Raw genomic sequence first — 22,500 nt, 5'->3', positions numbered from 1 at the left:
ATGTCACCATGATAAAATAACTACAACACAAATATCAACTCCATTTAATATTCCCTATATTTTTCATGATAATGATTACATTATTGTTGCTCTAGTTGTTGTTGATGTTATCAATGCTGTTAAAATGGTGAACCGACAGAATTATTGCTGTTGGAAAAAATGCTTTGTGGTATTTGTTTTAACTCTTTACACTCTGAGTTCAAATCCAACTGAGATCAGCTTTAAATGGAGTTGCATGAAACGATCGTACTGCAATACCTCTGGATATCCTTGTTGCTTATTTTGATTTTAATCACCTTATTTTGAAATTGTATGGATAATAATGTACTAAATTCTGGTGCCTCAACTTAAGTACCATATCTACCTTTGGAAATGTGCTGTGCGTGAGAAGACCCGGCAAGCCAAGTAAGATCGTTGCCAGTGCCCCTGGACTGGTTCTTGTGCGGGTGGCACATGAGATGCACCATTTTGAGCGTGGCCGTTGCCAGTACCGCCTGACTGGCTCCTGTAGGATTTTCGAGCGAGATCGTTGCCAGTGCCCCTGGACTGGCTTGTGCGGGTGGCACATAAAAGACACCATTTCGAGCGTGGCCGTTTTCGTGCGGGTGACACGTAAAAGCACCCACTACACTCTCTGAGTGGTTGGCGTTAGGAAGGGCATCCAGCTGTAGAAACTCTGCCAAATCAGACTGGAGCCTGGTGTTGCCATCCAGTTTCACCAGTCCTCAGCCAAATCGTCCAACCCATGCTAGCATGGAAAGCGGACGTTAAACGATGATGATGATGATGATGTTGTCTACTCCTTACACAGAGTTTGACCACCTCCTGCACCTACACCTTAGCCCTTTCATGGCGTCTGATGTGGCTTTTTAAACCAGACAGTGTTTTGAAAAAACACCCACACAGATTGCACCTCTGATTTGCACTACCAATACCTGCAAGTAAGTTCTGCTCATTGTGGATCCTAACATGTCTTTTAAGACCCCCATTGGATTTGCAAACCCTCATACACATATATATGTATACACACACACACACACACACACATACGAACACACACAGAGAAAAAGAGTGAATTTTATGCCTATATTTATATCTATCGTACACAGACACACATCTGTATACCAGAATAAAAGAATAACACACAAAAAAAAAAACTACTATCAGGTCAGATTATGACATACATGTATTTAAACCTGGGGGTTGAGTTGTTACAGGAGTGCAGATCACGAGAGGTCAATAAAAGATCAGTTGAAGAATGTTCATAATGGTAATAGTATCTGCTAATGTTCTCCTGGAACAGTTATGCAGTAAGTTCGAATTATTGGTATTAGGGAAAGATGGTCATCACAGAGTGAGGGAGAAGAAGAGAGAGGAAGAATGAAATACTGTTGGGTTCTGAACTTTCTGTGTAGCTTTAAAATATCACATTTTAATGCCATTAGTAACAGCCAATCTCAACACTTTCCCCAAAGTTTCTCTCTCACTTGGAAAAAAAATAGAGTAAAATAAAAAGAACAAGAAGCAAAAAGAAATAACAAAAGTGAAGCTATTCTTATTTTATTGACTTTTTGTTTCAAGTCTATTATTACATCAAAGTAGAAGGGTAAGAATTATGTAGTTCTCATAGACTCAATTTTATTCGCAATGGTTTATATTTATGCGGGGAAGCAGACCGGTAAGGCAGCTTAGCATATAACCAAGAAATATTACATCTCTTTGCACAATAACAATAACAAAATTTGGGAAGAAGCAATAAAGACTTGAATTGCAGGTGAAGCAATTTATCAAGAGATAACGGAATGAGCGGGAAGATAAAGACATTAGTTGATAACATAAACATAGTCATCAATGTAGCTAGGAAAACACCATCATTGATTTGATCTCATCTTAAAACTTTCTCAATTGACCCTTCCGGAACACTGATTTTAATTCAAACCAAAATTGAGAGCCTTGATGTGGTCAGTCAATCAGCAAGAAATAACAGTCGTAGGGTGGTGAGCTGGCAGAAACGTTAGCACGCTGGGCGAAATGCTTATTGGTATTTCGTCTGCCACGTTCTGAGTTCAAATTCCGCCGAGGTCGACCCTGCCTTTCATCCTTTAGTGGTCGATAAATTAAGAACCAGTTACGGACTGGGGTCAATGTAATCGACTTAATCCCTTTATCCTTGTTTGTCCCCTCTATATTTAGCCCCTTGTGGGCAATAAAGAAATAAGAAGCTCAGCGGTATTTCGTCTGCCGTTACGTTCTGCGTTCAAATTCTGCCGAGGTCGACTCTGCCCTTCATCCTTTCGGGGTCGATAAATAAAGTACCAGTTACGGACTGGGGTTGATGTAATCGACTTAATCCCCTTGTCTGTCTTTGTTTGTCCCCTCTATGTTCAGCCCCTTGTGGGCAACAAAGAAATAAGAAATAACAGCCATATGTCTCTCAAATTATACTCTACCATGCTATCTTAAAAAGAGAAGGGGATTATAGAATAATGTAGCCCTAAATATGGGTCACCCAAGAGAACAGAATGAACATTGATGAAGGACTTTTCATGAAAGACCTGACTGGTTGACCTGGGGTCAAACTACAACAATAACTTTCCTAATGTCCATATTTATAACCACAACATGCAGTTGTTGTTGCTCTTTACACCCAGGTCAGATCTGACAGAGAAGACCTACAATACAAGGCATGCCAGCCATGACCTTCTCATATTTTCCCCAGGTAACCCAGGGGCACATTTGTCCAATGTGTGACCTTTGCTAAGATAGGTTTGGTGTAGCTTGAAGGAGATTTAGCAGCTAAATTCAGCAAGTCAAGCAACCCTGTAGAGGCTCCTTCCCTGGCTCATCTACATGCAGTGAATAGTGTAGGCGGTGGTGAATCAATATGAGTAGAATTCATAATCTCTCACCCATGGTTGGTTGATTTACTAAAAATAGCAGCAAAATCACCTTCAAATCTACCATCTTAAAACAAAAAGTAAAATTGGACAACAGACTTTGTTGAGTAGTTTGCAAAATAATAATAATAATAATGGCTTCAAATTTTGGCACAGGGTCAACAATTTCAGTAAAAGGGTAAGCTGATTATATTGACACCTCCCCCAGTGCTCAGCTGGTACATATTTTAGCAACCTCAAAAGGATGACAGGCAAAGTCAACCTTGGCAGCATTTGAACACAAAACGTAAAGACAGATAAAATGCCTGGTGTGCTAATGTTCCTGCCAGCTCACCACCTTAATAATAATAATAATAATAATAATAATAATCCTTTCTACTAAAGGCACAAGGCCTGAAATTTTGTGGGAGGAGACTAGTCAATGACATCAACCACAGTGTCTCACTGGTACTAATTTTATCGTCCCCAAAAGGATGAAAGGTGAAGTTAACCTCAGCAGCATTTGAACTCAGAACATGTAGACTGGCAAAATACCATGAAGTATTTTCTAATAATAATAATGGTTTTTTTTTAATAATGATAATAATGGGCAGCCATTTTGGGGAAGGGAAGGAGTTGATTATATCGACCCCCACCCCCACCCAGTGTTCCACTGGTGCTTATTTTATCGACCCCGGAAGGCTGAAAGGCAAAGCCGACCTTGACGGAATTTGAATTCAGTACATAATAATCCTTTCTACAATAAGCACAAGGCCTGCAATTTTTTTTTTTGGGGGGGGGGGGTAGTTGATTACATCAACCCCAGTGTTTCATTGGTACTTAATTCATCGACCTCGAAAGGATGAAAGGCAAAGTCGACCTTGGAGGAATTTGAACTCAGAACAATAATAATAATAATAATAATAATAATAATAATAATAATAATAATAATGAGAGAGAGAGAGAGAGAATGGATGATCACAGTTGTAATGTCATTGTTCACAAGTCTACTTGATCAAAGAATTCATTGAATGAACAGGTAGATGGGCTAAAACAACAATAAACAACATTTAAATCTCTTCCCTTGTAAATACTGAGTTTAATTTCCCTGTCTCTATAGTCTTCTCAAAAAGTCTGTTCACCTAAGCATTTTCCCTCTTCGTATAAGCCCTCTTCCATTAATAAGACTAACTCCTTGTACACACACGCATACACACACACATCAACAAACACACACACACCGACAAACACGTCTTCGCTATCATTAGATTTACTAATCACTTGTAGTAGTTCCTACATTTCGTGATTTTCACCAGAATTATAATTCTTCACATCCGGAAGATGGAAGTTCATTGTTTACTAAGTAAAGATAATTGATAAAAGACTAGGAAAAAGATGATAATAGTTTAGGAAATCTTCCAAGTTCATATTTTCAGAATAAGCAACTTTAACAAACTTCTACAAGTCTGATTTGAGATAGAGATGTATAAATATGTGAATAACTTGTATGTGTGTAAGTATGTATGTGTGTGTGTGTGTGTGTATGATTTATGTCTGTGTGTATGTATGTATATATATATATGTATGTATGATTTGTGTGTATGTATGTATATATGTATGTATGTATGTATGATTTGTGTGTATGTATATATATATATATATATGTATGATTTGTGTGTATGTATGTATATATGTATGTATGTATGTATGATTTGTGTGTATGTATATATATATATATATGTGTGTGTGTGTGTGTGTGTGTGTATATATATATGTGTATGTGTGTATATATATAAATAGCTTGTTTGTATGTATGTGGTTATATATATATACATATATATATATATACATATATATATATATATATATATATATATATATATATATATATATAAATAACTTGTATGTATGTATATATGTGTGTGTGTGTGTATATATATACACACACACACTTAAACTTATATATATATATATATATATATATATATATATATATATATATATATATCAGTTTAGTATTGCTTATTGCGAACAAAGCAGACTATGAATTATGTTGACAACTTGATACAATTCAGAAGAATAATTAATATACTTCAGTAAAATATTGGCTGCAGTCAGCATTTTTCTAAATCAAGTATACACACACACACACACACACATTTAAATTCACGCTAAATCCGATTGATAGAGAATGAGGGGAAAAGATTAAAGATTAAAGACTGCTTACAAACAACAATCGCACTGGACAGATAAATACGATCAATATGACCGTGTCCATTGAACAGCGTGTTCAAACAGCCTCAGTGGTACTTGATACAATGACCGACAAAATGCTTAAGAGATTTCTTGTCCCTATAAAAGCGAAAGCATGCCGGCAGAAAAGCCGGACTGATGATGTGAGGTCTAAACATGTTGCACCAGACGACTTTTTTTTATTCTATTCAATACTGTTGCTGCTTCATCACCATCATCACCATCATCATCATCCTCCTCCTCATCATCATCATCATCCTCATCATCCTCATCATCCTCATCCTCATCCTCATCATCACCATCATCATCATCATCCTCATCATCATCATCATCCTCATCCTCCTCCTCATCATCATCTTCATCATCCTCATCATCATCATCATCATCCCCATCCTCATCCTCCTCCTCATCATCATCGTCATCATCATCATCATTAAGGTGGTGAGCTGGCAGAATCTTTAGCTCACCAAGCAAAATGCTTAGCGGCATTTCATCTGTCTTTACGTTCGGAGTTCACGTTTCGCTGAGGTCGACATTGCCTTTCATCCTTTCCGGGTCAATAAATTTAGGACCAGTCAAGCACAGAGGTCAATATGATTGATTATCCTCCTCCCCTAAAATAAGCATCTCATACGATGAAACCGCGACAAAGTTTCAATCCCTGACTAAATTCATTTATGCTAACTTTTAAGAAAGGCATGAACAACACACTGCCTAGGTATGTATGTATGTATGAGAGAGAGAGAGGGTGTATTAAATGATTTTAGAAATTGATTTGTTTTTCATCATTCTTTTAACATGTTCATGCAAAAACTTATAGATGGTTTGCACTGAAGACAACAGATGAGAATGAAATGCATCTTAATAGCTTCACTAGCACAAAATTGGGGGAAATAAAATGTATTTCAATACTTTGACCAGCACAACAATAACAAAATAAGTGAGAAAAGGCAACAACCTACCTCATGTAGATAATCTCACATTGTAAAACATATTTCATATGATTTTATTGAAATAGAAGCAGAGAGAGAAGAGTGGGAGGAGAAGCCAGAGTGGACTGAGTGGGGTTGGCCATAACAATGAAAAAAAATAAAATCAAATAATAATTCACCTAATTCTTGCTATAAAGTTTACTATGCATATTAAATGCTGCCCTCATACCTCAGCTCAGTCTGCAGCTGGCGCTTTTCGTTTACTCAAGCATGACAGGTATTCATATGGTTTTATTAATAAACAAGTAATTAAACAGGTGTGAGTAAGTGTATGGCATGAAGAAAATTCAGAACACAAATACAATTTATTACCATCAAATTCTTAATTCTATTACTAAGGACTTCACACAGAGAAATATGTATCACTTACTATATTTCGTGTGGAGGCGCAATGGCCCAGTGGTTAGGGCAGTAGACTCATGGTCATAGGATCGTGGTTTCGATTCCCAGACCGGGCGTCGTGTGTGTTTATTGAGTGAAAACACCTAAAGCTCCACGAGGCTCCGGCAGGGGATGGTGGCGAACCCTGCTGTACTCTTCCACCACAACTTTCTCTCACTCTTACTTCCTGTTTCTGTTGTGCTTGTAATTCAAAGGGTCAGCCTTGTCACACTGTGTCACGCTGAATATCCCCAAGAACTACGTTAAGGGTACACATGTTTGTGGAGTGCTCAGCCACTTGCATGTTAATTTCACGATCAGGCTGTTCCGTTGATCGGATCAACTGGAACCCTCGACGTTGTAAGCGACGGAGTGCCAACTATATTTCGTCTATCTGCTTTATATGATCATGCACATTGTGTGGGTATGCAAGTTGATTCAAGGTTTCTAATGATCGCCTTAATAGTAGCAGTGACTAGAAATTGAAAGCTTGTTAGTGAGAAGCCAAATACTACAGAAGTAAGTTGAGTTAGATACAAGGTTGGTACTGAAGAAATGAGTGATGGTTTATGCTGTCAGCATCAATTAGCTGATAGGAAAGTTCAGTTGATAGAAGAATTTGATAAGCTCAATTGCTGTGAGGAATGAAGTATCTAACACATAGGACACTTGTCATCCATGAGAGAGAGAGAAAGAAAGAGAGAAGTAAGAGAGAGAAATGGGAAGCAAACGAGAAAGAGAATGAGAGACAGGGAAGAGAGACAAGTGAAAAAAGTGACTGACATAAAGAGAGACTCAGCAAGAGAGAGAGAGAGAGAGAGAAAGAGATAGAGATAGAGAAAGAGAGAGAGAGAGAAATGGGGAGCAAATGAGAATGAGAAACAGGGAAGAGAGACAAGTGAAAAAAAGAGACTGGCATAAAGAGAGAGAGAGAGAGAGAGAGAGAGAGAGAGAGAGAGAGAGAGAGAGAGAGAGAGAGAGAGAGAGAGAGTGATGTTGTCATTCTAGTTGGATACAAGCGGAAAATTAATATTCTGGTTTTCTTTGCCCTCAACCAAAGCTGACAACATCACATTCTCTTTGATTCTGGAGGTCGGGAGTTTGATAAGTTAGATTCTTCAAACTTTTCAGCAACTGGCAATCTTTCTTAACTTGCAAGAAATAGGTAGCAAACGTCCGAGAAATCAAACTCTAATATCTCAAAATGAAAGACAGAGACATGTTAGATCATACACATTGTGTGGGTATAAAAGTTGATTCAAGGTTTCTAATGGTAGCCTTAATAGTGGCAGTGACTAGAAATTGAAAGATTGTTCGTGAGAATCATCATCATCATCATCATCGTTTAATGTCCGCTTTCCATGCTAGCATGGGTTGGACGATTTGACTGAGGACTGGTGAAACTAGATGGCTACACCAGGCTCCAATCTGATTTGGCAGAGTTTCTACAGCTGGATGCCCTTCCTAATGCCAACCACTCAGAGAGTGTAGTGGGTGCTTTTTACGTGTCACCCGCACAAAGGCCAGTCAGGCGGTACTGGCAACGGCCACGCTCAAAATGGTGTATTTTATGTGCCACCCACACAAGAGAGACATGTTAGATATTGTAGTTTTCATGAGACTATGGCTGAAAAAAAAAAAAAAAAAGAAAGAAAGATAAAAGAAAGAAATATACTGAATGGTTGTTTATAACTGGTGTTACACAACAAAGATTGTAGCTGGAACACAGGTCTACAGGATCAAAGCTAACCTGGGGTTAAACAGCAAAACTTGCTACTGATTGCTGCACACCTCCTATTAAATATTCTGATACCAAACTGTCTGAGACCATCTTTAGAACTATGATACAAACTGCTTATTTTAAAGTAATCTAAATTAAGACTTCAAAGTCCCATGTTAATTTATGCTCCAAAATCTAACTTAATGATATTATATCTTCTTTTTTTTACTTGTTTCAGTCATTGAACAGTGGCCATGCTGGGGCATCACCTTGAAGTATTTCCTTGAACAAATTGATCCCAGTTTGGTATTCTTCCAACAGGTTGTCAAGCAGTGGAACAGAAACACAAAGACACACACACATAAATTCAATGTCTATCTATCAATCTATCTATGCATGTGTGTGTGTGTGTGTGTGTGTGTGTGTGTGTGTGTGCGCGCGTGTATGTATGCATATATATATATATATATATATATATATATATATATATATATATATATATGACGGGCTTCTTTCAGATTCTATTTACGAAATCCACTCACAAGGCTTTAGTGAGCCCAAGGCTGTAGGTGAAGATAATTGCTGAAGGTGTCAATCAGTGAGGCTGAACTTGGAACCATGTGGTTGGGAAGCAAACTTTTTAACACATGGTCAAAGATTTTTTTTTTTTTAAACAAATTCATTATTTTCAAGAATACTTGAAGTAAAAGCAGGGTATTTAAACGGAAATGTGGTAATAACAGGTTTAAACATCACTTAATAACAATATCATCTAATTATATGGTTGCTATAGAGAAATAGCCCTGTAATCTTCATATTGTCAATATTATAAGAACAAACAAAGCAGCCAGAGGGGTAGAATCGTTAGCATGCTCGTTAAAATGCTTAGTGGCGCTTCATCCTTCTGTACGTTCTGAGTTCAAATGACGTTGAGGCTCCCGTCATTCACCCCCTTTGGAGGTGATAAAACAAGTACCAGTTTACTACTGGGGTCAATGTAATTGACTTACCCCCTCCCTCGAAATTGCCGGCCATGTGCCAAAACTTGAAAGTAATATGAGAATGAATTCCTTTCTAAAGACATTGGGTTTAGAGGAATAAGGAATGTCACTAACATTCAGATATATAGATATATAAATGATAACACAGATGGGTTGCAGTTCACTACAGCTGTTTCAAACATATTCTTTATTGATGAACAAAAGTGCTACATCATGCAAAAGAACCATTTTCATCAGGTAAGAAATAGCAATGCCAGCATAGAAAATGGATGTTAAACGACAATGATGATGATAATGATGAACTTCTCACGAAACAGGACATAGTGCCAGATGGCTCACTGACCTGATTTTGGTGTATTCAGTCAGTTACTTGTGAATGTATACATAACTGGCTTAACAATCCTGTATTTACTTTACTAAGTGTACACATGTCAGTACACAGGTGCATATCCCCAACTCTACCTTGGTGCTTTTACAATCTAAATACCTGATTCTTTTGAATTCTGAAAATTGACTGACTGACATACATACATACATACATACATGACATTTGAACGGTAGTAAAAATGACCCTGACGATGCTGCACTTTATTTAAAAGCAGCAGAAATATAACAAAAGACTGTTACTCGGAGTTTCACGTTCCCGTTCATCGGACAGTTTTGTTAGAAAAATCACAAAACTGTCCGATGAACGGGAACGTGAAACTCCGAGTAACAGTCTTTTGTTATATTTCTGCTGCTTTTAAATAAAGCATATTACTCTACCTCTGGTATTTGAGTACTCTTTTTTCCACCTTGTTGCACATTTATGTGCTTACTCCAGTATATGTATATATATATATATATATATATATATATATATATATATATATATATATATATATATATATATATATGTATATATATATACGAAGGACTCCCTTTAGTCATGAATGACCATGAGATATATCTCATTATCTAAAACATTGGTATAAACAGACAGACCATCTATAAAAAGCACACACATATAGTCTTAATAGCAGTTTTAGAATTCCATATGCAATTCAGAAAAAGGTATGAAACAACTGTGATAGCTCACCTCACTGAGATACATCAAGAAAGAACATTCTGTACCGTCAACACCATAAAGTTTGTAACACGGATGTGTTCTCCACATACGTCGCATCCACTTGAAAAGAGAAAAAAAAATTCATAGTTTTAATTACTGGATCGGCAACATTTATCAATTACTTCTCATTCTATCTTCATTAGACTAAACAAAAAAAACATATATACTATATTTTAACGTGTATAAGGAACCCCCTAATTTTGGGGGCTTAAAATTTGGAAAAAAAGGTTTTGTAAGGGATTATAATACTATCCATGTATAAGAAACTCCTATATTTTTTACTGAATTTCCAGTTTTTTTTCTTGCTTTTGGTATGTGTTTTGCTAAAATATATATATTACTGTTGTAAATTGTAAAACATAACTATCACCACTACTACATGAACCTGAAGATTACATAGTTTAATGCATGAAAGTACTAGTGCAATCAGAATGGACATTTAATATTCCATCATTATATTATATTATATTATTATAAGATTGTTATAAGATTCTTATTATTATAAGAACGTAAAAATTAGACAAAGTTGGAATTCCTTTCAGTAATACACACACACACACACACAACACACACAGTAATAACTCACTTTATGAGACTATGGGTTTGAAAGTTTTATTTTTCAGCTCACTTTGTATGGTGAACTGAATTTTTTCAAGCAGAAGATCCAAATTTTGAATGAAGGGCAAAAGTTTCTACTACCATAATAAATGTTTCTGCATATTAGTGAGAAATTTATAGAGAATGAAAAAAAAGCAAACAACCCTAGACTAAGAAATTTATAAGTCTGTCTATGAGTGCTTGTGAATCAGCAATCAGGTCTACAAATAACAGTTTGTGAAAGTCTAGCATGAGTGAAAGTGATTCAGAAAATGGTTATAAATGGTCTTCACATTCTTTTTACTCTACATAAAATATTCTTTACATTCTATTTTGTTTTATTGCCATTCATTCATGAGTATTATAAATTTTATAGGTAAAATATTTATCTGGGAACGAATTATGACTTATAACATTGCTACTATGGGAAATTATTGCTTTGCTTTACGAGTTCTCTCTTTATGAGCAAATTAATTCCAGAAACATATTAACTCATATATTGAGGCATTACTGTATATATATGATTGTGTATGTGTATGTGTATACATATATATAGTACTTGTTCACAATTTACATGTGAAGTTATATAAATACTTCACATCGCAGACCATGGAAATGAAAAGAATATTTGAGGAAGCTGTCCTATAAAACAGTTCTATCCAGATAATGAAGAAGTGTGTACAGGTAAGAATGATTGACAATTTACCTCAAGTTTTCCAGTGCAAAATGGATGGGAAATTTTATCACTTGGTGACAAAGTACAGCTTTCAACTTTTCCTGCAAGAATATCTGGAAATAAATTTAAAATTTGAATATTTCTATAGGAATGAATTCTAGTTAGCTGTTATTTTATGTGTGTCTCTTCAAGTCATGAACTTCTACCAAATCAAATCTAATACATATTGCTTTCAAATTTTGGCACAATGCCAACAGTTTTGGCGGGAGGAGGTAAGTCAATTACATCAACTGGTACTTATTTTATTGACCCTGAAAGGATGAAAGGCAAAGTTGACCTTGGTGGAATTTGAACTCAGAACATAAAGACAGATGAAATGCTACTTAGCATCTTGCTCAGTGTGCTAACAATCATGCCAGCTCACCACGTTCAAATCTAATTCATATTAATCTCACATGTGAGTATGCATGCACAACAGTGTAAATGATCTAAGAGGAAAACTGGGTGTAAGAGGCATCAGATGTGGTGTGCAAGAGAGAAGACTGCACTGGTTTGGTCATGTGGTGTGTATGGATGAAGACAGCTGCATAAAGAAGTGCTGAGCTCTAACTGTGGAAGGTACCTGTGGAAGGGGTAGACCTGGAATACATGGGACAAAGTAGTGAGACGGGATCTTTGGACACTGGGCCTCACTGAGGAAATGGCAAGAGACCAGGAGATGTGGCAATTTGCTGTACTTGATAAGACACATCAAGCTAAGTAAAATCGCTGTCTTTCACACATACAGGCTTGTCCTTTCAGGTGCTGGTGCTACTTAAAAAGCACCTGTGCCGGTGCTGTATTAACACACCTGTGCTGGTGCTGTGTAAACGCGCTCATGACAGTGACATGTAAAAAGCATCCTGCACACACTGTTAAGTGGTTGGTGTTAAGAAGGGTATCCAGCCATAGAAACCATGCCACAACAGACAGTTGGAGTCTGGACAGCTTTCTGTTAGCCAGCTCCATGTCAAACTATCTAACCCATGCCAGCATGGAGACTGGACATTAAACGATGATGATGATTCAGCATTGCAATCACTAAGAGTTCCTGCAGAGGACATGGAGATCAATGACCATTTTGCCTTTCCTCTCCACACTATTTTAGATGTCTGAAGAACATCATGCCATTGTATCTTGAACCTTCATTACATCAACTTAAACATAATGTACAACTTCTGATTTATATATTCGCCTGAAATAATTGTCAATTTACTTAGCTTACAAGTAATTAAAGACTTCTAATATAGGCACAAAACCATAATTCTGTTGTGGGGAGAACGGTGGACAATATCAACCATAGTATTTGATTGACATGTACTTATTTTATTGACCCACAAATGATGAAAAACAAAGTCGATTCTAGCATGGTTTGAACTCACAATGTGAAAAGATGAGACTAAAAATTAATTACTCATAAGTCATTGATGCAATATAATTATTAATTTGCATAAAGTATTAGTTTACACAAGACATCAATTTACTCAATACAGCTATTAATCTATATAAGAATATTAATTTATATAATTATCATCATCATCATCATCATCAGTATCATCATAGTATTGTTATATGTGAAAGGAAAAACAAAAGAAGGATAAAATCAGAGCTAAAGTAAATGATGCACTGATTGACCTACCTTTAGCATTCAAATACGAATTCTGGGATATGAGATTAAATGATAAGTTGTTTCTGTAGGCAAGGGACTGGTTTGGCATGAGGTAGTTAAGTAAAGTTTCCATTTTATCAAGGCGATTCAGCATGTTTTCCAGCAGTACAGCAATTGTCTTCTTCAGATCTAACAAAACATAGAGAGAGGAAAATATATCTAAGAGAGAAAGAGAGAGGATAAAATATACAGAGATGTAAGTAGAGCTGATAGATTTATAAGCTATAGATTCAAAGCCTTTCATTGATGTTCTGTGCTTTTAGCCAATACACTATCCAATTATAGCCAGAGTTAATCTATTTTGGAAAACAGCATCACAGACGAGATGCAGTGACCTCTAGGCTCAAGATATATTGTGCACTATATTTCATATGAAACATAATGTAGATATAACTGGGAAGAAATGGGTTGCTTGATGTAAGGATGAACCTACAGGTAACAAAAATCTCAACTCAGAATAATAAAGCGAATGATATATTACCAGCTGTGTTAGATAGAGCTAACAATGTTCATGTTACTAATGTGCAAAATACAGGTCACATGCAGTAACTACCTTGCTCTTCGTTCTTAGTTAATTGTTCCCAGGAGAGTAAGAATTAATTTTGATACAGGGAGTAGTGAGGATGGGAGGCAAGACTATGTTAAATATATGTAGGGTTAAGTGGGGTGAATACAGCTGCAAGGAAAGAAACATAGATAAAGATTTTGTTAATATAATATTTCTGGAATTGGAGATGTCACTATATTCTCAGTAGATGTGTTGATACTTGGTATATTTGGTGAATAATAAAACTGCAATTAAGCAGATGTCTGCACAACTGGAAGTAACAAATCACCAGAAGGAAGAAAGACTAATATCATCATCATCATCATCGTCGTCGTCGTTTAACGTCCGCTTTCCATGCTGGCATGGGTTGGACGATTTGACTGAGGACTGGTGGACCAGGAGGCGACACCAGGCTCCAATCTGATTTGGCAGAGTTTCTACAGCTGGATGCCCTTCCTAAATGCCAACCACTCCGAGAGTGTAGTGGGTGCTTTTACATGCCACTGGCACGAGGGTCAGTCAGGCGGTACTGGCGACATAATCCATACAATCTACATTAAATGATTGAGATATTTTAATCAAGGATATTAATTTTAGCCGGAGCAGAAAATTCTAAATGCTATCAGGAAATATTATGCCATAGTGCATGGAATGAAAAAAAAGTCTGCAACTCTTGAGATTTTGTGAGGGTAAGAGTATGTAATTAAGAAGTCTACGTCACTACCACATGCTTTAGGGTTCAATTCCAATGTGCAGCACCTTGAGCAAGAGTCTTCTACAATAGCTTCAAGTAGACCTAAGTCTTTTGAGTGAAATATAATGGAAGGGAAGTGTATGGAAGTTCATCTTTCCAATTCTTGAGTAGTGGTCTTTATTCATGACTTGGGTTAATACTAACACCTGGTCCTTGAATGTCTGTAGCAGAGCCCAGTATGGTGCCAGTATGCAGGCTAGGCATCCATTCTTAGGAAAACTTCCTTTTTCCCACATGCTGGTCTTAGAAACTAGAAAAAAGGGGTCATGAGCAGCACCCACAACCCCTTTTCTTTCTGACAAAGTGATATATATAAACCCCCCTCCCATACATACACACAAACATAGAGTATATAAAAGTAGGAGTAGCTGTGTGGTAAGTAGCTTGCTTACCAACCACATGGTTCCGAGTTCAGTTCCACTGCGTGGCACCTTGGGCAAGTGTCTTCTACTATAGCCTCGGGCCGACCAAAGCCTTGTGAGTGGATTTAGTAGACGGAAACTGAAAGAAGCCTGTCGTATATATGTATATATATATATGTGTGTGTGTGTGTGTGTATGTGTTTGTGCCCCCAGCATCGCTTGACAACCGATGCTGGTGTGTTTACGTCCCCGTAACTAAACAGTTCGGCAAAAGAGACTGATAGAATAAGTTCTAGGCTTACAAAGAATAAATCCTGGGATTGATTTGCTTGACTAAAGGCGGTGCTCCAACGTGGCCAGTCAAATGACTGAAACAAGTAAAGAGTATATCAAAGTCTACTTCCTCCATTCTTAGTTTGGATAACAGAAATAGTACCAGGAACAACTGACACCATGGATCACAGCTGCTTTTTGATACCAACTTCTTGAAACCACCCCTGGTTTTGAAACAAATTTCTTGTTATTAAGTGATTTAAAACCTTTCATTTAATTTCATGTAAATTTATATTCCAAAGATCAACTTAATAAATGGCAAAGTTATTTTACTAAATCCTTTATTATTTTCAAAATGAATTGAGACAAAGGCAGTTTTTTTGGAAAGAAATATGGTAACAAAAGGGTAAAAACTACAGAGGAACTAAACTTTGGTGCATATCTCTGTGACAAATGGTGAGGAATCTGCAGCTTTAAGGTTGCAATGAGACTTTTTAGGGTACTAGTTGCATTATTTTGGCCCTTTAAATGTCACCTGTAAAAATTTCTTTGAGGAATTAATTTTCCTCACCAAATAAAGTTTTTTTTTGTTAGATTACAGAAATCTCAAGCCTAGAACATTCTATTGAATATCCAAAATTCATATGCACCAATTTCAATAACAGAAATATATATTTTATCCCTATACATAATTATTTATTTTAGGGATACAAATACATGAAGTACTGTGCTGAAAATACAAGATGTTAACAACATCTGGGTTAAATAAAATGGTTTTCCAATGAGAAAAGGCTTCTCACACTAAAAGAAGCCTCTCTGAGGTCACCCAATCTTCTAGAAATAGCAGCCAAGTCTCCTTCATTTTCTCATGTCAACTCTATTGTCTTAAAAATAGGAAAAGATTCATTCAATAATGTAAACTCAGTACATCTAGGAAAAAAGGGAGACGGGACAATCACAGTTAAAATGTTTTTGATCAAAGATTGATTCCATTAGCATCATCCACCTGGCCAAAACAGTAACTGTATTCTAACTGCTGCAAATTTAGTGTCTAAGTTTTCCTGGAAAAGATAGGATGTCTTATATGAATCCAACTGAATTACTGCAACAAGAACCAAAAATGTCAAGGAGGCTGCAAAAATATCTTACCATAAGCAGTAAATCTACCAGCATAAGGACCATCAACAACTCCATTACTCTCCTGAGCTAATGCACGGACATATTTCTCACTCAGCTTAATAATGTCATTCTGTTAAATAAAAGCAAAATAATATTGACTACAGCAATAGAAATAGTTGGTTGTTATATAAATACAAAGTTTTTTTTAATTTATTCTTATCAAGTCCCAAACAAGGCAAACAGCCGCTTAGCGTATGGGACTATGAAGAAGGAGAAATTAAAACAAAAGTAATGAATTTACTTTAGACTGGGAAGAGTTCAGGTCATAAGAAGAGGGAAAACAATGGGATGGAAGAGAGTTCCAAAGTCTGGCAGTTTGAGGAAATAAGCTATGACTGTAGAAAGACTTTCTTATTCATGGAAGCACAATAGCACTTGGATGAAGTTGCTGTGAGTTTCGAGTCAGATGAGATGGCACAAAGTGTTCTGGAACTAAGAGAGAGCACTTTCAGTGATCGGCACTTCTTTATGCGGCTGTGCTCATTCGTACACATCACATCTCCAAACCAACGTAGTCTTCTCTCTTGCATGCCACATTTGATTCCTCTTATGCCCAACTTTTCTCTCAATACATTTGCACTTTGTCGTCCATGCACACTGATGTTACGCATCCAATGGAGCATACTACCTTCATTTCTCTCCAGTCTATGCATGTCTTCTGCATTCATAGCCCATGTCTCACTACTGTGGAGTATAGCCTTTTGCACACAAGCATCATATAGTCTACCATTCATTCTGAGAGAGAAGCTTTTTGTTGCCAACAGAAGTAATAGCTTTCTGAACTTTCTCCACCCAATTCTTATTCTAGAAACAATACTTTCAAAGCATCCTCCACCATTGCTAATTTGATTACCTAGGTAACAGAAACTATCTACAACCTCAAGAGAGCCTCCTGGGCAGTTGAGAGAATCTAATTCCTGTGTGCTCTTAGTGCTTATTGTTCCAGCACATCTGCCACATACAAAGAGTGTGTGATTGAAACTCATTAACTTCATAATTGGAAACAGTATAGTAAACATTCTAGAGTTCATCCCATCAATAATTAGTATTTTATGTGTCTTCCTTTTGCTTTTATAACAACTTTTATGTATTTTTGCATACTTGACAGTAAGTTGGCACAAGTGGCTGGGTCAATTTTCTGCCACTCATTGTGTGACACTAATGTTTTTTCCTATTTTTTCAGTGAATATTTTATTGATAATTTATTAGCGGTTAATATTTGTTGAAAATGTCTCTGAAGAAATAGATTTCTGAAGCTCAAAGGGCTCAAATCATTGCATTATTCAGTGAAGGATTCTCCCAAACTGAAATTGCAAGAAAATTGAAATGTTCAAGAAAAGGTGTTTATCAAAAAGTACGATGAGACCAATTCTTTCAAAAACTGTAAAGGACGAGGTTGCAAAAAGTGTACAACCACAAGGGAAGACAGGTTGCTGAAGAGGACATCTCTGGTGAATAGGAAAAAGACTTCTTTTGACATAGCTGCTGAGTATCAACTTGTATAGCGAGAAGAAGGTTATTGGAAGCTGGGCTCAAAAGATGTAAGGCAAGAAAGAAACTGTTGCTGTCTGAGGTGAACATGAAGCAATTGTCTTGGGCAAAAGAGCATGAAGATTGGACTGATGATGCTTGGGCCAAAGTTGTTTGGTCTGATGAAAGTGACTTTGATGTAGGTTCTCCACATTCATTTCCGTCACTTTACTAGGCATAATTGAAATTCTTATACTTGTACAAATTTTTTATTTGTTACCAAAAATGATCAGTAATTTTGTTTTTCTCCTCAGATCATTGGAGTCCTTGGAGCTGTTTATGTTCACCGTAGACTTGGGAAAGTTTATCATCCTGTATGTGTAGTCCCAACAATCAAATTTGGAGGGGGTAGCATAATGGTTTGGGGCTGCATGTTGTCTTCAGGCCCAGGAATACTGTTCACTTGTGAGGGAAGAATGAATTCCAACACTTACACCAGCATGTTAGATCAAGTTTATCAACTTTCCTCAGCTAAAATTTTCTATGATAACATCCCTCCCAGATGGCGTAATCTTTCAACAAGACAATGCTCCATACCACGCATCCAGAGTTCCAATGGTTTGGTTTGAGGAGAAAGTGTTGAGGGTGATGAAATGGCCCCTTCAGTCTCCAGACCTCATTCCCATTGAACATTTGAGGTGACACTTAGGTACAAGAGTGAGGATGCACACATGTTCTTCAAAAAGCAAATTAGAAGCCAAAATTCATGAAGAGTGGCAGAAAATTGAGCAAGCCACTTGTGCCAGCTTAGTTGCAAGTATGCAAAAATGCATAAAAGTGGTTTTAAAAGCAAAAGGAGGACACATCAAATACTAATTATTGATGGGATGGAGTCTAGAATGTTTATTAAATTGTTTAGGAGAATATAAATTGTTTAGAGAATATGATTGAAACTCATTTACTTAATAATTGATTATTAAGTTTCAATCATATTCTCTATTTTTTCATACCAGCTCCATAATTTTGGCCAAGACTGTATTGTATATATACCAAACAATTTGAACTTAAAACATTTCAAACTCTCACCAGCAACGAAAAATTCTCCTTCATGCACTATGACAGCAAATATAAAAAACTCTTTCTCTTTCTCTCAATATTTTTCTCTTTCTCTTTTTTAAAAAATCTCATTGTATCTATTCCTGTTATGTATGTCTTTTATGAACTTCAGCAAACATTTAAACTTATATTGTTGTTTATCTCTGTGCAACTCATTGGAGTTTTTAGGTGTATTTGACTGTTTAAACAAACTTTTCTGAATTTTCCTTTGTAACTCAGTCAAAAGACTCCTAAACCATTTTTCTTGCCAGTGCCCCTGGACTGGCTCATGCACGGGCGACACATGAAATCTTTCGAGCGGGATCGTTGCCAGTGCCCCTGGACTGGCTCATGTGCGGGCGACACACGAAATCTTTCGAGCGGGATCGTGCCAGTGCCCATGGACTGGCTCATGTGCGGGCGACACATGAAATCTTTCGAGCAGGATCGTTGCCAGTGCCCCTGGGCTGGCTCTTGTGCGGGTGACACATGAGGTTTCTCGAGCGAGATGAGCATGGCTGTTACCAGTACCCGCCTGACTGGCCTTCGTGCGGGTGACACGTAAAAACACCTACTACACTCTCTGAGTGGTTGGCGTTAGGAAGGGCATCCAGCTGTAGAAACTCTGCCAAATCAGATTGGAGCCTGGTGTAGCCATCTGGTTTCACCAGTCCTCAGTCAAATCGTCCAACCCATGCTAGCATGGAAAGCGGACGTTAAACGACGACGACGACAATCTTCTATTTTTAGCATTTATAAAGAAAAGAAATATCACACCCAAAATCTATTTTTAGCATTTATAAAGAAAAGAAATATCGCACCCAAAATCCAAAAACAACAACACGTTTTGAGATTAAAGTGCATTTTCACCCCTTTTATAAAAAATTCTCCTATATTTTTTCCTTTGTGGAAATATACTTCTCTCCGCGCGCGTGTGCATGTGTGTGTGTGTGTGTGTGTGTGTGTTATACAGTGGTGGTTGTTGCAGGGTGTGCTATTGTGATAAACTAAACTCTTTACCCTGCTATACATATAAACATACAAACGTTAGGCTGTTTCTATATTTCAAGCGACTTCAACATGACCTCTGCTAAGTGTTGAGTGTGTATGTTAATAGATTTGAATGTAGATTACAGTCATGACACTTCCATAACACGAAAACATAAAGAAAAAGAATTCTTATAAAGAATATTTACTACTTTTAGTGAATAAAAGGGGCTCATTTTGCATACCTAGAATATATACTCCTGCAAAATATACACATAGCTAAAAAATATGTTTATTTATGCATAGAGTAAATAGCCTATGTATTCAAAGATTGAGCCTATCTTCCTGGTGTCTAAATTTATCAAGTTGTCAAGGAAAGCACTTGACAGTTTTTGATCAAGAGAAAAGATGCTTCTGAGTGCTTGGTATTGCATTTTACCAATAGCTTTATATAGATGTGTGGTAATAAGCTTGCTTCTTAGCCACATGGTTCCCAGTTCAGTCCCACTGCATGGCACCTTGGGCAAGTGTCTTCTATTATAGCCTAGGACCAACCAAAACCTTATGAGTGGGTTTGGTAGACGGAAACTGAAAGAAGCCCATTATATATATATATGTATATATAGTTGCAAGTGCAGCCCACTTAAGAATACCCTTGACGCGTCGGGTGATATGATATACTTGAGAAAACCTACTGAGTCATGTAAAACCAAAATCATAGCTGTGGCCAGTGCCCCTGACTGGATCTCGTGCTGGTGGCACGTAAAAAGCACGATCTGAATGTGATCAATGCCAGGACCGCCTGACTAGCACCCATGCTGGTGGTACGTAAAATGTACCAACTGAACATGACTAATGCCAGTACTCCTGACTGGCATCCCCGTACCGGTGGCACATAAAAAGCACTGTCTGAATGTGATCGATGCCAGACCCGCTCGACTGGCTCCTGTGCCAGTGGCACGTAAAAAGCACCCTCTACACTCTCGGAGTGGTTGGCATTAGGAAGGGCATCCAGCTGTAGAAACACTGTCACATCAGATTGGAGCCTGGTGCAGCCGCTGGCTCTCCAGACCTCAGTCAAACCGTCCAACCCATGCCAGCATGGAAAACGGACGTTAAACGATGATGATGATGATGATATATAATCCACAGATGAGATCCAGAGATTCTCCATATAGACGACACTTCGTAGTGCTCAAAGGATTCAAACTTAGACTCCAAAATGTTTACAGGGGATTGATTCCACAAGGCAAAGAAAGGCTATAACAGAGATCAAGTTGAGTGGGTATAGAGTCAATTATGCGGATAAACAAATTAGATACATTAAATATAATAGTTTGAGTATGATATATATATATATATATATATATATATGAGTGGCTGTATGGTAAGTAGCTTGCTTACCAACCACATGGTTCTGGGTTCAGTCCTACTGTGTGGCACCTTGGGCATGACTGGAATGTGGAGATGGACAAAATGCTACTAAGCATTACATACAAACATTTTTAAGCATGCAAATATTATTTGTTGAAATATCACAAATATTTTTCACTGGTCTGTGACAAATAAACATTTTTAATTGATAAGTTACAGACAAATATTCTTAGTTAGATAACCATTTGTTTTAAGAATCCACCAAATAAAAGAATGAACTCAACAAAAATCACAATAAAGAGAGACTAAGTTTTACTAATGAACTATTGCCTCTATACAGACACTGACTTTCTATATGACAACAGCAGTAAATGCTATCCATGAAGGTGAGGCAGAGAGGAACATGATTCAGAGAAGAAAGAAATTTGTCTCATCGTTGATAATGTTGATGATGTCTGCATATACAATACACCCAAGCTTTCCCATCTGAACAAGTTTGGCAATTCATCAAAAACACTGGCACATTACAGCACACCATTGAATTAATAATTAATCCCAATGCTGCCAGAAACTTAACAATCTTCTCACCATCACCGCCACCACCACCATCATCATCATCAACATTTAATGTCTGTTTTCCATACTGGCATGAGTTGGATGATTTCACAGGAACTGGCAAGGCCAGGGTCCTGCAGCAGGTTCCATAGTCTGTTTTAGCTTGGTTTCTACAGCTGGATGCTCTTCCTAATGCCAACCACATTACAGAGTGTACTGGGTGCTTTTCATGTAGCACCATCACCAGTGCTTTTTACATGGTGCCAACACCAGTGCTTTTTACGTAGCACTCACCCACACCAATGCTTTTTACGTGGTACCTTGGTTTTTAGGATCTTCTGAATACCAATTGACATTATATAAATATCTTGATCATCATCATCATCATCAAGCTACTGTGCATTATTGTCTTGAGTCGTAGGACTCATACAGCCAGTTACCTGGTTTTCATGGTGCATAAGTGACCGAGATCACAACATTTCCTCGGAACAGGATGCCAGTCAGTCACAAGGTTACCCTTTACAGCTGAGTGGACTGAAGCGACGTGAAATTAAGTGTTTTACTGAACAAGACAATGCACCACCTTGTTCAG

General features: G+C 37.3%; 1 protein-coding gene across 1 annotated transcript in view; it reads right to left on the bottom strand.

The window, feature by feature from the left end:
* LOC106880226 (alpha-1,6-mannosylglycoprotein 6-beta-N-acetylglucosaminyltransferase A) overlaps positions 1-22,500 on the bottom strand; it is a 50,130-nt gene that overhangs the window by 25,458 nt on the left and 2,172 nt on the right. The window contains exons 2-5 of the mRNA XM_089342256.1: positions 16,398-16,525; positions 13,283-13,441; positions 11,635-11,717; positions 10,302-10,391 (exon numbers count right to left, since the gene is read on the bottom strand). Of these exons, the coding sequence (XP_089198382.1) occupies positions 10,302-10,391; positions 11,635-11,717; positions 13,283-13,406 (297 nt within the window). The 5' untranslated portion in view covers positions 13,407-13,441; positions 16,398-16,525. The remainder of the gene's footprint in view (positions 1-10,301; positions 10,392-11,634; positions 11,718-13,282; positions 13,442-16,397; positions 16,526-22,500) is intronic.

Source organism: Octopus bimaculoides, chromosome 25 (genome assembly GCF_046866305.1).
Source record: "Octopus bimaculoides isolate indiv1 chromosome 25, ASM4686630v1, whole genome shotgun sequence".
Taxonomy (NCBI): Eukaryota; Metazoa; Mollusca; class Cephalopoda; order Octopoda; family Octopodidae; genus Octopus; species Octopus bimaculoides.
The sequence above is the reverse complement of the archived record's forward strand: the minus strand, read 5'-3'. Positions and strand labels throughout refer to the sequence as shown.